Genomic DNA, 12,745 nt, shown 5'->3' on the forward strand with positions numbered 1-12,745 from the left:
AGTTTGAATGAAATCAGGTATGGAAGTTGGTTCTCAGACCCAAAAATGCCTCTGTCATAGGGACAAAATGGGTCTTCAGGAACAAGCTAAATGAATCTGGGCAAGTGATAAGAAACAAAGCACGACTTGTAGCCCAAGGCTATTCTCAACAGGAAGGTATCGATTATGATGAAACTTTTTCTCCCATTCTAAGGTTAGAATCTATTCGCATCCTACTAGCATATGCATCCTTTAAACATTTCAAATTGTTCCAAATGGATGTAAAAAGTACTTTCCTAAATGGGTTTATTAAGGAAGAAGTTTTCGTGAAACAACCACCAGGTTTTGAAAATTCCTCCTATCCCGATCATGTGTTTAAGCTAACTAAGGCTCTTTATGGACTCAAACAGGCCCCAAAAGCCTGGTATGAGAGACTTAGTTCCTTCTTGTTAGATAACAACTTTAGAAGAGGGAAAGTCGACACCACTCTGTTCATAGAAAAATCATCAAATTGCATTTTGATTGCTCAAATATATGTTGATGATATTAATTTTTGGAAGTTCTGACCCTCTTTTATGCAAGAATTTTGCTGATCTCATGAAAGGAGAATTTGAAATGAGTATGATGGGTGAACTTACATTCTTCCTAGGACTGCAAATAAGGCAGTCGACTAATGGCATAAGTCAAACAAAGTACACCAAGGAACTTATAAAGAAATTCTGTTTGGAAAAGGCAAAAGCTTTTGGAACACCTATAAGCCCCTCAACAAGCCTCGAAACAGACGCCCCGCGAAAGGATGTCGATGAAAGAACCTATCGTGCTATGAAAGGATCTTTACTATAACTTACGGCCAATCGACCAGATATAATGTTCAGTGTATGCAAATGCGCCAGATTTCGGTCAACTCCCAAGGAATCGTACCTTACTGCAGTAAAGCGAATCATTCGCTATCTTATTGGAACTCAAGATTTTGGCCTATGGTATCCACATTCTACTAATTTTGAGCTTATTGGATATTCGGATGTCGACTTTGCGGTGACAAAACGGACAAAAAAAAGTACACTGTGGTACTTGTCAAATTCCGGGAGAATCAATTATATCTTGGCATAGCAAAAAGCAAACATCCGTTGCATTATCAACTACTGAGAGAATAGATAGCTATATAGGTAGAGGCTGTCACTAGGGGACAATTGGAAAACTGTCCAAAACAGGAACTACGGTTCAAAACGAACCACCTTCGTAATCAACTTACCATTGAGGCTCTAAGGAAACCCTTGTAACCCAAGGGGACTGGAATAGGCACCACACCGGTGATCCAAACCAGTACAAAATCTTTGTGTCTCATTGCTTTCTGTTTTATACTGTTTACTATTATCTGTCTGCTAACCAGTATTTGAGTTTTGTAGGGAAGTCGACTAACCATCTTAACAGTCGACTAACTTAATCCAAAAAGAATTACAATTCACTCCCCCCCCCCCCCTCGTGTTTCAAAGAACTATCATAAAATGCTCATATCTCCCTTGTGATTTATCATATTATGGTTATCTCCCTTATATTAATTTCTTTGTACCTCCCTTATATTAATTTACTTTTAATAGTATATCCTTTTGTTTAATTAATTTTATTTGCAGGGAATTTATTAAAGATATGTTAAACAAAAGAATTTAGTAATAGTAGTACTTCTCTAAAAAAATTCAGCCCTTTTCAATTAAAAAAATTAGGATTTCTACTTCATCCGAATGTTGATGTATTCCGTTGGTTGTCTGGATAATATGGGCACCACTTCCTTCATCTCTGGCTTCAATTCTGAAATTTCCAATTCCTCAACGATTTCCGGATTTCCCGTACTTCAATCTCCGATATACCAGCATACCACAAAGACGAGTCGTGTAATTAATTTTATTCTTAAACTATTTTTCGTACATATGAGTTCATTTGTAAGGCTAAATTAGTCAGATTAAAATATTTTATGTTAATATTCCCTCCGTCTTAATTTGTTTGAAGGTTGACCAATTTGGGGAGTCAAACAATTCTTTCTTTTAATTCGATTTTCTAACTCTTTTTATAGATTGTGAATTTTTATTATGCAGACTTCTAGTACTTTTTATGTAGTTTTCGAATATGTAAATTTTTATTATAAAATACTCGAAGAATCTATGTTTAAAATTAAGTCAAGGAAAAAATTGTTTGACTACCCAAACTGGTCAACCTTCAAACAAATTGGGACGGAGGGAGTAATAAATAAGTCAAAATTACTTAAAATAAAATAAAATAAGGGAGGTAAGCGTAATATTATTAATCGCAACGGCGGTTAGTAGTACGAAGCAAAATATGAATGGAGGTCTCTGAATTAACCTAAAATTAAACATAGTTTTTTATTAACCTTTTCAACTACTGTATTTAAATAATTATTCATTTATATTATGTGATTTATAACAATTTTACATTAATGAGCAATTTTACAATTTTAAGCCTTGAGCAAGATATACACATTTCATACACAAAAATTTGAGCGATTATTTTAAGTCTTGAATGTTGTATAAAAGTTGTATACAATGTTGTTGTAGTTGTATTAATTTTACAGAAACCTAACATGAACTTTATACACGAAAATGTGAGCGAAATTCTAAGCCTTGAGCGAGATACAAATTTCATACCGTTTTCATACACACAATTTTGAGCGGATTTTTTAAGCCTTGAACGAGATATACACATTTCATACTGTTTTCATACACTAAATTTTGAGCGAGCTTTTTAAGCCTTGAGCGAGATATACACATTTCATACATAAATTTTGAGAGAAAAAAAAATATTTTTTTTAAAAATAAAAATATTTTTTATGAAAATAATTTTTCAAAATAAATAAAAAAATATTTAAAAAATAATAATTTTTTTTTAAAAAAAAACATTTTTTAAAAACATTAATTTTTTTTTTATTTTAAAAAAAGGATGTTTTGTATAGAATTTGTAATGTTGTGTTTTGTAAATAGAAAACTATCGTCACGTTTCGTAAATATTTCTCCTTAATATATATATATATATATATATACTTTACCCAGATTTTAAATATATGGATTTTGAATTTTAGGACACAACGTCAACTATGCTTGAGGTAGTATGTTTACATATATTAAACGGACAGTATGTATACATAAACCGATACGTTTGGAGATACATTTTTCTATTGTTACATTGATCATCACCTACCGCAGGTGTCCTTTTTTTATTTTTTTTTATCGATAAGTCTTACGCATAGCTTTATAATTTGGTGGTATAAGCTAAAGTACTGTATGAACTGTACCTAAAGTTGTTTATAAATAAAGTGCAGCATTTCAACACAAATTGACTTATAGCTGCCTTGTGGAGTAACAATTAGTACATATCAAACATGATGAATTCATTATTGGGAGCTCTAGTTGTATCCATAGTGGGATTTACTATAACAGCTGCTCACAATGACAATGTTATGGATTCAACAACATTAGCAGCCTGTGAGTTTCCAGCAATTTACAACTTTGGCGACTCCAATTCGGACACTGGTGGAATGGCAGCTGCATTTTATCCCATGGGAGAACCCTGCGGTGAGTCCTACTTCCATAGGCCTGCTGGAAGGGGCTGCGATGGCCGCCTTATTATTGACTTCATTGGTAAGAACAGAGCTTCTTATGAATTAGAGATAATGGTAAAAAACACATATGCCAATATTTTTTCGCGAGTTTCATACTTCTAACTATTAGCTGTTTTCTTTTCTTATCTTGAACTGTTATTATCTATGTATTAAAACACACCTAGTTGAGTAGATGATGATAGTTCAGGTATAAAAAGGGACCAACTGATAGTTGACCTAGTCAATTTCGAGGTGTGTTTTAATATATAGATGGTGATAGCTGATTCAGGTAGGAAAAAGGAACAACTGATATTTGAGTTGTGAAACTCGCGAAGAAGTGATAGTTCAGGTGTGTTTTTGTTCATTAACTCTATTAATAATTACATTGACTCATTGTACTATTAATATTACGTATTTCAAAACTTAACACTTCTAATTACAATTTTTGATATCTTTTTATATATGTCCGAAAATACTAGATTTAGTTGAATCCCTAGACAAAGGCTGCATCCAATCCGCCTCTATGTATGAGTTATAAGACACGCAAAAGAAAAACAAACAAGCATGCTTTTTTAGATCTAAATGCGCAACTAGCTTATCTTGTTTGGATTTAATTTATATACACTGACGATATAAATAATTTATCTCATTTATTGTTGCTTTATAGCTGAGCACCTTGGAGTACCACACTTGAGTCCATATCTGGATACATTGGGAACAAGTTATAGGCATGGTGCAAACTTTGCAACAGGAGGAGCAACAATTAGGAGAATAAATGAATCATGGTTTGTGACTGGTGTTAGCCCATTTCCTCTTGATATTCAAGTTGAGCACTTCACTCAGTTTAAAGAACGTACTACCTACTTCTACAATCAAGGTTCGAGGTCCCACTCTCAACTAATTACATTCCTCCTGTTTTTATTTATCCTTTTTAAAGGAAAAACTCCAAATTTAATAAAAGTTGTTATGAAGCGCGCCCCTCCACCCCCACCCCCCCTTTTTCCCCCCACAACTAGTTGTATCGGAAATATCTGTCCTCTAGTATATATTGAGATCAAGAAAATCATTTCGCATTTGCCCTTAATCTTAACAGAATTTCAACGCGGCCTATATGGGTTCCACGTGTCAACGTACTTGAGAAAAAGGTCGAAATTTACTCTTCTATTTGACTATGGTTTAAACTTGTACTCCACTGTGGAACATTGTTTAATTTTGGTCAAGGGTAAATACGAGACCGAAGAACAAGGGTATGAATCACTCCAAAATATAAGAGAAAGTATAATTAAGATAGTTTATATAGTCGATAACATTTTTTAATCCTTTTTCATAAATAAATAATTTGAATGGGTATCAAAGTTGTGGATTTTAATTTGCAGCCAAAGAAACCTCAGATAAAAGCAGGCTTGCTATACCTGAGGAGTTCCCAAAGGCACTTTACACTATGGATATAGGGCAGAATGACATTGCTGCTGCTTTTCGAATGCTGCCAAACATGGAACAAATTCGAGCCACTATACCGGGCATAATCAACCAGTTTGCCGCACAAGTTCGAGTATGTTGATGATTGTCCTAATTTATGTGACACTTTTCGTTTTTAGAGATTCAAATTATTTCAACTTTGATCAATATTTTAAAATGAATTTCTTCATCATATTGACATGAAAGGAATTGTAACTAATAGTAATTTGCATTGTATAGTTTTTGAATATTTAAATTTTTAATTTTAAAATTATAAGTTGATCTAATTTAATTTGATTTAAAAAATTGGTCAAATTGATTCTCGAGAATCGAAAAGTATCACATAAATATTTCTAGGATTCTTTTAGCTTTGCTAGAGATTTATATGGTAATGAAAATATATAAACAATTCGTGTACTTTTTTTTTTATAATATTGCCCTGAGATAATCTTAAATGAAACTTATATCACTGCTGAGTGAGATTTATAATGACTTTTTACATGAGTAGGTTGCCTATATTTTTATTTTAGGTAACTAATTCCAATTATATTACAATTACTTATAATTAATTGTTAGGTGATATCATAATCTAATAGAAGTCACTCATTAAATAGATACTTATAAAACATGTTATGGTCTTGCAGGACCTATACAAAAAAGAAGCTAGGAATTTCTGGATTCATAATACAGGTCCAATTGGCTGCTTGCCTGTGGCCACTGTCAAAGTTAAAGATCCAGCACCAGGGTATCTGGATGAACAAGGATGTGTCAAGGATCAGAATGATATAGCCTTGGAGTTCAACAAACAACTCTCCAATATGGTTATCAAACTCAGGATAGAGCTTCAAGAATCTGCAATAACTTACGTTGATTTGTACAGGGCTAAGTATGAGTTAATCAGCAACGCGAAAAACCAAGGTAATCTAATTAAATCATACTGAAACTGTAAACTTTCAGAATCATATCTAGTTTCAAGTATGTGTCTAACAACATGTAGATGAAGTTGAAATAAATGGCCTACGAAATTGAAGTTGAAAATGAGAGTTCTGTCTAAAAATTGAAGATTTTGCTAGTATAAATCATTATTTCACCAAAAATGTTGCTGAAACAAGTTTTCTGATATTTCACCATTATTTCACATATTGAAGTTCGTATTTGCAAATACTAAAAATTTCTCGACACCAATATTTGCAAATATAAAATCTTGACACTACTTCTTCCATCCTACTTTATGTGAGACGATTCGGAGTACGAAGATCAAACTATCTAGTTTTCAGTATGAATTCAAACACAAAATCTTCAAAATTTTTGAAATAAAATTTTACATATTTAGAAACAAATAAAAAGTACATAAGTTACAATAATTCACAATTTAAAATATTTTTAAAATATAAAAAAAATCTGGTCAAAGAATTTTCTCGACTCTCCAAATAATAACTACATCACATAAAGTGGGTAAAAAAAAATGTACTACTCCCTCCGTAACAATTTGTTTGTCTGGTTTTGACTTGACACAGAGTTTAAGAAAAAAAGAAAGATTTTTGAAACTTGTTGTCTAAAACAAGTCATGACTATTTGTGTGACTGTAAATCATTTCATTAAGGGTAAGAAGAAATTTTTTTAAATTAAATTATTTCTAAATACATAAAGATCATTATTTTTTGGACATACTAAAAAAAAATATATCACCTGAATTTGGACTGAGGCAGTATTAGTTTGCTTTTTAAACACTAAAATATTATTTGCCGCTGCGCAATGACTTTAGTCTGTACAAGAACGTTGATCTGCGAAATCCACCAACTATTTTCCGTAACAACAATGTTGTATGATATAGACCACTTTGTCAATATGTGTTTATTACATGCAGTTGAATATGTTTAAAAACTACTCCCTCCGTCTCAAATTATCTGTCACATTTTCTATTTATATGCTCATTAAGAAAACATTTATAAGGGTAACATTTTGACTGTTTTACCCTCTTAACATATTTCATCATGTTCTCTCTCCTCAATAAATACTCCATTAATGATGAAACTTCTTAAATGTTGGTATGTGAACTCACAAAATCAGTTCATTGATGTAATTAATACAAGGGTAAAATGGAAAAAAGCTACTTAATTTTATCTTGGGTAAATAAAACGACAAATATTTTGAGACAAGTATTTGTAGTAAGGACGACAAATATGTTGAGACCGAGGGAGTATATTCCTAAAGAATGATAAGCTTAAAAATGGTCTGTGCACAGGATTCGAGGAGGCATCCAAGATCTGTTGCGGGTATCACGAAAATGGAAACGATATTTGGTGTGGGAAAAAAGAGAGAATTAATAATGGAACAGAAATATACACAGGATCTTGTGACGATCCTTCGACTGTCATTAGTTGGGATGGCGTCCATTATACTGAAGCTGCTAACCATTGGATTGCTAATTACATCATGAATGGCTACCTTTCCAACCCTCCCCACCCCATAACAAAAGCTTGTCATCCGCTCCATTAAAATATTTACTTGCATCCTCCATTTTATATCCAAATGAATAAATGTAAGAAGTGATTTTTTAAACATATATTTATCATTTAACTATGATCATGTGATATGTTATTACCGAGGGTTTATTGGAAGCAGCTACCTTCATGGTAGGGGGAAAGTCTGTACGCTCTAGCCTCCTCAGACCACATTTTGTGGCATTACACCTGGTATGTTGCTGTTGTTGTTGCATGCATGTGATATGTTTCTATAGTATCACTTTAACTGGGCCGGCTCAAAAAGATCGGGAGCCTAAAGCTAAACTATACAGTGAGGCCCTAATTTTTTTAAAGAAAGGAAAGATTGTCATATAGGAATGTATTTTTTTTTTAAAGTCTACTTTTCTAGCCTTTTTAGATGTGAAGTCACTAACCATTGTTTTGTACATTTGTTCTAACAAATCCTTTTCAATTGATAATATAGCTATCAAGGACTCCTTTTTGAGATTTAATTAATTATTCAAAATAAAAATTCTCTTTTCGGAGTTAGAATATTTACAACAACATATCCTGTGTAATCCTACAAGTGGAGTTTGGGGTGAATAGTGTGTACGTACCCTACCCTACCTTGGGAGATAGAGAGATAGTTTCCCATAAACCCTCGGCGCAAGGAAAAACATATTAAGAAAATGCACTTTAATTTGTAATTATTAAAGTTAAACTTTAAAGAAAATGCATAAATAACCCTCTAAATTCGACCAAAAATGTTATTTATACATTTTAACTTTACGAACGATTTATTACCCTCCTATCTTCATTCGAAGTGAAATTAATGTCCTCCAAGTAATGACATGACAAAAAAAAAAAAGTGATACTACTTACTCTTGGAAGGTGGTGAGAAGTAAAAAAAAAAAAAAAAAAAAAAAAGAGATTTACAAGAAAGTACAGGTCGGTGTACTTATATCAGATTTTAACCTACTTTTTAGTTTCTTACCCAAAATAGCCCTTTTTGTATATAATATGTAAATTAAATCAATTAAAAGTACCTATGTGACCGCTGACATTTCTCAACTCCCAATTAACACATCAAAGTTCTCTCTCCACTCGCTTCTCTCTTCCTCTCTAAAAAGTCCATTTTCATTCTTTTCAAATCTATACATTTATCTTCACTTTTTCTCTTCTCATATCAAGCATAAAATGGTAGTGTTGCAAAAGAAAAGGAAAAGAAACATCAAACATTCTCTCTCTAGCAAGCAAAACCCTAGCACCTAAAATCCTAACCCTAGCGTCCGCAAAACCTTTCACATGGTCATGGCGGTTGGCTACCACTAGTGGTTGGTCAGCCCGTGACACCTCCCCCTCCATCACTATACTATACTATGATCCCCCATAATACGACTACACAGTAGAAATGAGAACCTATCTACATAAAATTCATCACGTATCTGCATGGCGAACCAACGATAACCTAGACTAAAAAGGAATTTGGTCGATTATGTATAGGACAAAATTTGCAATGTGTAGTTGGGTCTAACATTCTTTGTATACATAGAAGATATACATTGTATACACCATTATACACTTATGATTATATAAGGTATGTATATCTTTGTATATCTACTAGTATACTGCAGTATATTAGCAAAGAAGAAGAGGAAGGGAAGGATTCTAAAAAGCCATGTCCACCATTGCACAGTACAACCCAATTCACCCTGAATGTTCAAGAATATACAGTGGGTATGCATCCTGTATACTCATAATATACACGTCTGTACATTTAGGGAATATTCCAGGTATTTTCGGTTGCATTGCTTTCTTCTTTTTAGAGGAAGTAAGCAACCAGAAAACTGAAATGAATTCCAAACTCATACAGATAATCAGATTCAAAGTGCAAGGCATATACAGTGCATTAAGCTCATACAGTTCCTCATAGCAACTAAATTACACATTAAGATCTTCAAGACTCATTCTATCATAATAGGAAGTGCCACTTATACAAATAAGAACGGGAAACAAGGAGACACATATAAAAGAGGGTCAAGGATCAATCCAACATGCATGTGAAAGAAGATGAGATGCATACACACAGAGAGAGTCTCATTGTTACTTTCTAATAGGACAAAATAGACTAAACATGACATGCTTCTACCAAGATCATCAAAATGGTATGAAAGATGAGCCAAATAGATTCTTTTTGTCATAAATGGGATCAGGTTCCGACTCAGAATCAATAAAACAAGCATGTACCCATTTTTTCTTGATGTATTCTAAGCCTATGACATATTCCAATATGCATTCCTTTTAACATAGGTCAGAGTGGAAAAATGATATGACGGTGGTCTTTAACCAATATTTCAATGCAGATCTTTGTTATAATGCACAAAACCCACTCAGAGGGTCTCCACCTTCTTTAGATATGGAAAAGAGGAATCCCAAGGCTAGAGCAAGCCATCAAGGCTGAGAATGGGTACTCAAAGCTTCAACTTGGACTCATGGTCCTAGGACATCACTCAAGGCCTCCCTAGGATGTGTGACACCTTTTAAAATTTTAACACACAAGCAAATAAGGATAATCATGTTCTTCCTTATTGTATAGGTTCAGAGCCCTATACGCATTCCTACCACTCAACCAAATGTTAAAATTAAAGAGAGATCAGCATTTCAAACTCACGGAGCACACAGGTAAGTTATAAAGAGATTTCAAGTACAGACCATACATCTCAGTTTTAACATCATACTAGGGCCATTCATATCAGGTTTACATAATGTTTGCATAAGAAACCGAGCAAAAAGGGAGGTTATCTCTTGGATTATAAGTTCATACTAGTTGACACTGAATATCAGAGAAAAGTAGGAAGAAATGAGGATTCAAAGGGTCATGCTCAAAGCGCATGCTTGTCTATACATTATGCAAAAAAAAATAAAAAAAATATAGCATTCAGGATCAAGTGTAAACAAAGTTCATGCTTCATATTGACCTAATCCCTACCCCAAACAACATACTTATTTACTACGAGAAGAATAGAAAGGAGTAAAGCATGCTTCAGGAGTATGAGCAGTGGCGGAGCCAGGATTTTCATCTAGGGGGTTCAAAAATTCTAAAAGGTAAATACACGAAGAAGTCAGGGGGTTCAACATCTACTATATATACATAATAAAATAATTTTAACTTTGAAAATACACTGTAATTTTTTGCCGAGGGGGTTCGGATGAACCCCCTGGAGCCAATGTGGCTCCGCCCCTGAGTATGAGGTGTCCCACTCTCAAATCAACCACACAAGTTAGGGTTTACCAAACTGCACATAATTCTAGAATGCATAACAAAGAGGAGCATGCTTCATAGTTCACATATATCAATATATTTCAGCACTCTATTTTGAAACTAACAGAAGTAAAATAAGGTATTTTTACCCTTTCCCCAGCTCATTTAAATCCTCAACTTAAGTTCAGCAGCTAAACCCCACCACTTGGTTATATTAGACACTTATCTTATATCACATGAAACCAGAGGCATTAAATGGATTATCCTGCAAGAACTAACCCTATTTTTGTCTAAAATAGTGAGCACACCTATATTATAGATGTTAGATAAGCTAACCCATCATATTCTAAGCTGTCTTGCTAACCAAATGAACTTAACATTACACAGAAAAATAGAAAACTAAATAGTTAACAATGTATGAAACAGGATCTATGAACACCATGGCTGAATAAGAGGAAATATGTGACTGATCAAGCCACCCAAATTCCAATCAAGTTATGTGAATGAACTAATCAAAGCTGAGATTTATATAAGTATTAACACACATCCTTATGAACTGCTTTACTGTACAACTATTGCATAATCCTAATCACACTATATAAGCTATTGATAGTTCCAAATGCATTCGTGTTTTGATGATCGTCAAACTGTTTCAGAATCAGATAGAGACCTGGTATGTGATCTGCTCTCTGTGCATCTTGCACTGTCGGTAGAGACAGCTGTAAAGCCGAGCCACTTGTTGCACACAAGTACGATTGAGCTGGCCCATGCTTTAGGTCAAATACTAAATGAGTGGTCTCATCCCACATGCTTCCCGCTACATATACAACATGTTGCAACATATTGTGTATCACTTGGAAAATCTAAAAATCACCCAAAAGGTGCAGCCGTCACAAGACTCTCCAAGTGTTCAACAAAGTTAATCACAAACTGAAGGATCTGTTTCCAACACTGAAGATGCTTTATTCTCTTAGTTTATTTTAGGCTTTGTTTCATGTGTTTTAACTTGTAAACCTACTCTTCTCTTATAAGAAGTTTTTGTAGGTATTTTAAATTCTTAGTAGTAGTTAGGCAGTTTACCTTTCAATCTATTATACGGTACCCTTGGCTAGTGTTTGGTGTATTAGTCGAGTTTGGCTAGAGGTAGTCAACCTTGGTTTCCTTGGCTAGAGTTAGTCAAGTGAAGGTGTTTGTAATCGGTGTATTGCAAAGGTTTAGGGACTACGGGAGTTAGTTCCTAGGTTGCTACTATTGTAAGGGTTGAAGGATTATGGGAGTTAGTTCCTAGCTTACAACAGGTTGTAATATGAAGTTGCTCGTGTAGTGGAGTTGAAATCCTACTGGGGTAGGCCGTGGTTTTTAATCCCTTGATCAAGGAGTTTTCCATGGTAAAATCTTGCCTTCTGTACGTACTACATTGTATCAGGGAACTGGTACACAACCAGGTCCCTCATATATTGTTTGGTGGACGCACAGCCTGCAACAAGCGGTATCAGAGCAGGTGCTTTCTAAAAAGTTAACACCTAGAAAGAATCTGTGAAATGGTAGCCCCACAAAACCTAGAAGAAGGTCAATCATTAACCAGACCACCCAGATTTAACGGAAATTATTATAGGTGGTGGAAGGCTACGGTGCATGACTCCATTATGGCTGAGGACTGATAATTGTGGGACATTTTTTGTGACGGTCCTCATGTTCCTGTAAACAAAGATGAAGTTGGCATGACAACCACTCCAAAAACGAGGCAAGAATATAATGAGGCAGACAGGAAGGCTGTGGAGAAGAACTACAAAGCAAAGACGATTCTTGTCTGTGGAATAGAAGCTGATAAGTACAATCGAATTTCAGCATGTACAACTACTAAGGATATCTGGGAAGCTCTCCAAATTTCCCATGAAGGAACAACTCAAGTAAAAAACTCCAAGATTGACATGCTCACTACAGAGTATGAGTTGTTCAAAATGAAAGAGGAAG

At 34.2% G+C, this 12,745-nt stretch overlaps 1 protein-coding gene across 1 annotated transcript; it reads left to right on the plus strand.

Annotated features, from left to right (window-relative positions):
* The first annotated feature begins 3,316 nt into the window (after positions 1-3,316).
* LOC132036888 (GDSL esterase/lipase At5g14450-like) lies at positions 3,317-7,866 on the plus strand. Its single transcript, XM_059427295.1, has 5 exons — positions 3,317-3,626; positions 4,254-4,463; positions 4,963-5,138; positions 5,689-5,962; positions 7,290-7,866. The coding sequence occupies exons 1-5, from the start codon at positions 3,368-3,370 to the stop codon at positions 7,541-7,543; spliced, it is 1,173 nt and encodes a 390-aa protein (XP_059283278.1). The 5' UTR covers positions 3,317-3,367; the 3' UTR covers positions 7,544-7,866.
* Positions 7,867-12,745: the final 4,879 nt, after the last annotated feature.

This window comes from Lycium ferocissimum, chromosome 11 (assembly GCF_029784015.1).
Source record: "Lycium ferocissimum isolate CSIRO_LF1 chromosome 11, AGI_CSIRO_Lferr_CH_V1, whole genome shotgun sequence".
Classification (NCBI taxonomy): Eukaryota; Viridiplantae; Streptophyta; class Magnoliopsida; order Solanales; family Solanaceae; genus Lycium; species Lycium ferocissimum.

Excerpts from the sequence above, each read along its gene's own strand:
- LOC132036888 (XM_059427295.1), top strand. The coding sequence starts at position 3,368 with ATGATGAATTCATTATTGGGAGCTCTAGTTGTATCCATAGTGGGATTT. Across the intron at positions 3,627-4,253 it reads CCTTATTATTGACTTCATTG|CTGAGCACCTTGGAGTACCA; the intron begins GTAAGAACAGAG and ends GTTGCTTTATAG. Across the intron at positions 4,464-4,962 it reads TACCTACTTCTACAATCAAG|CCAAAGAAACCTCAGATAAA; the intron begins GTTCGAGGTCCC and ends TTTAATTTGCAG.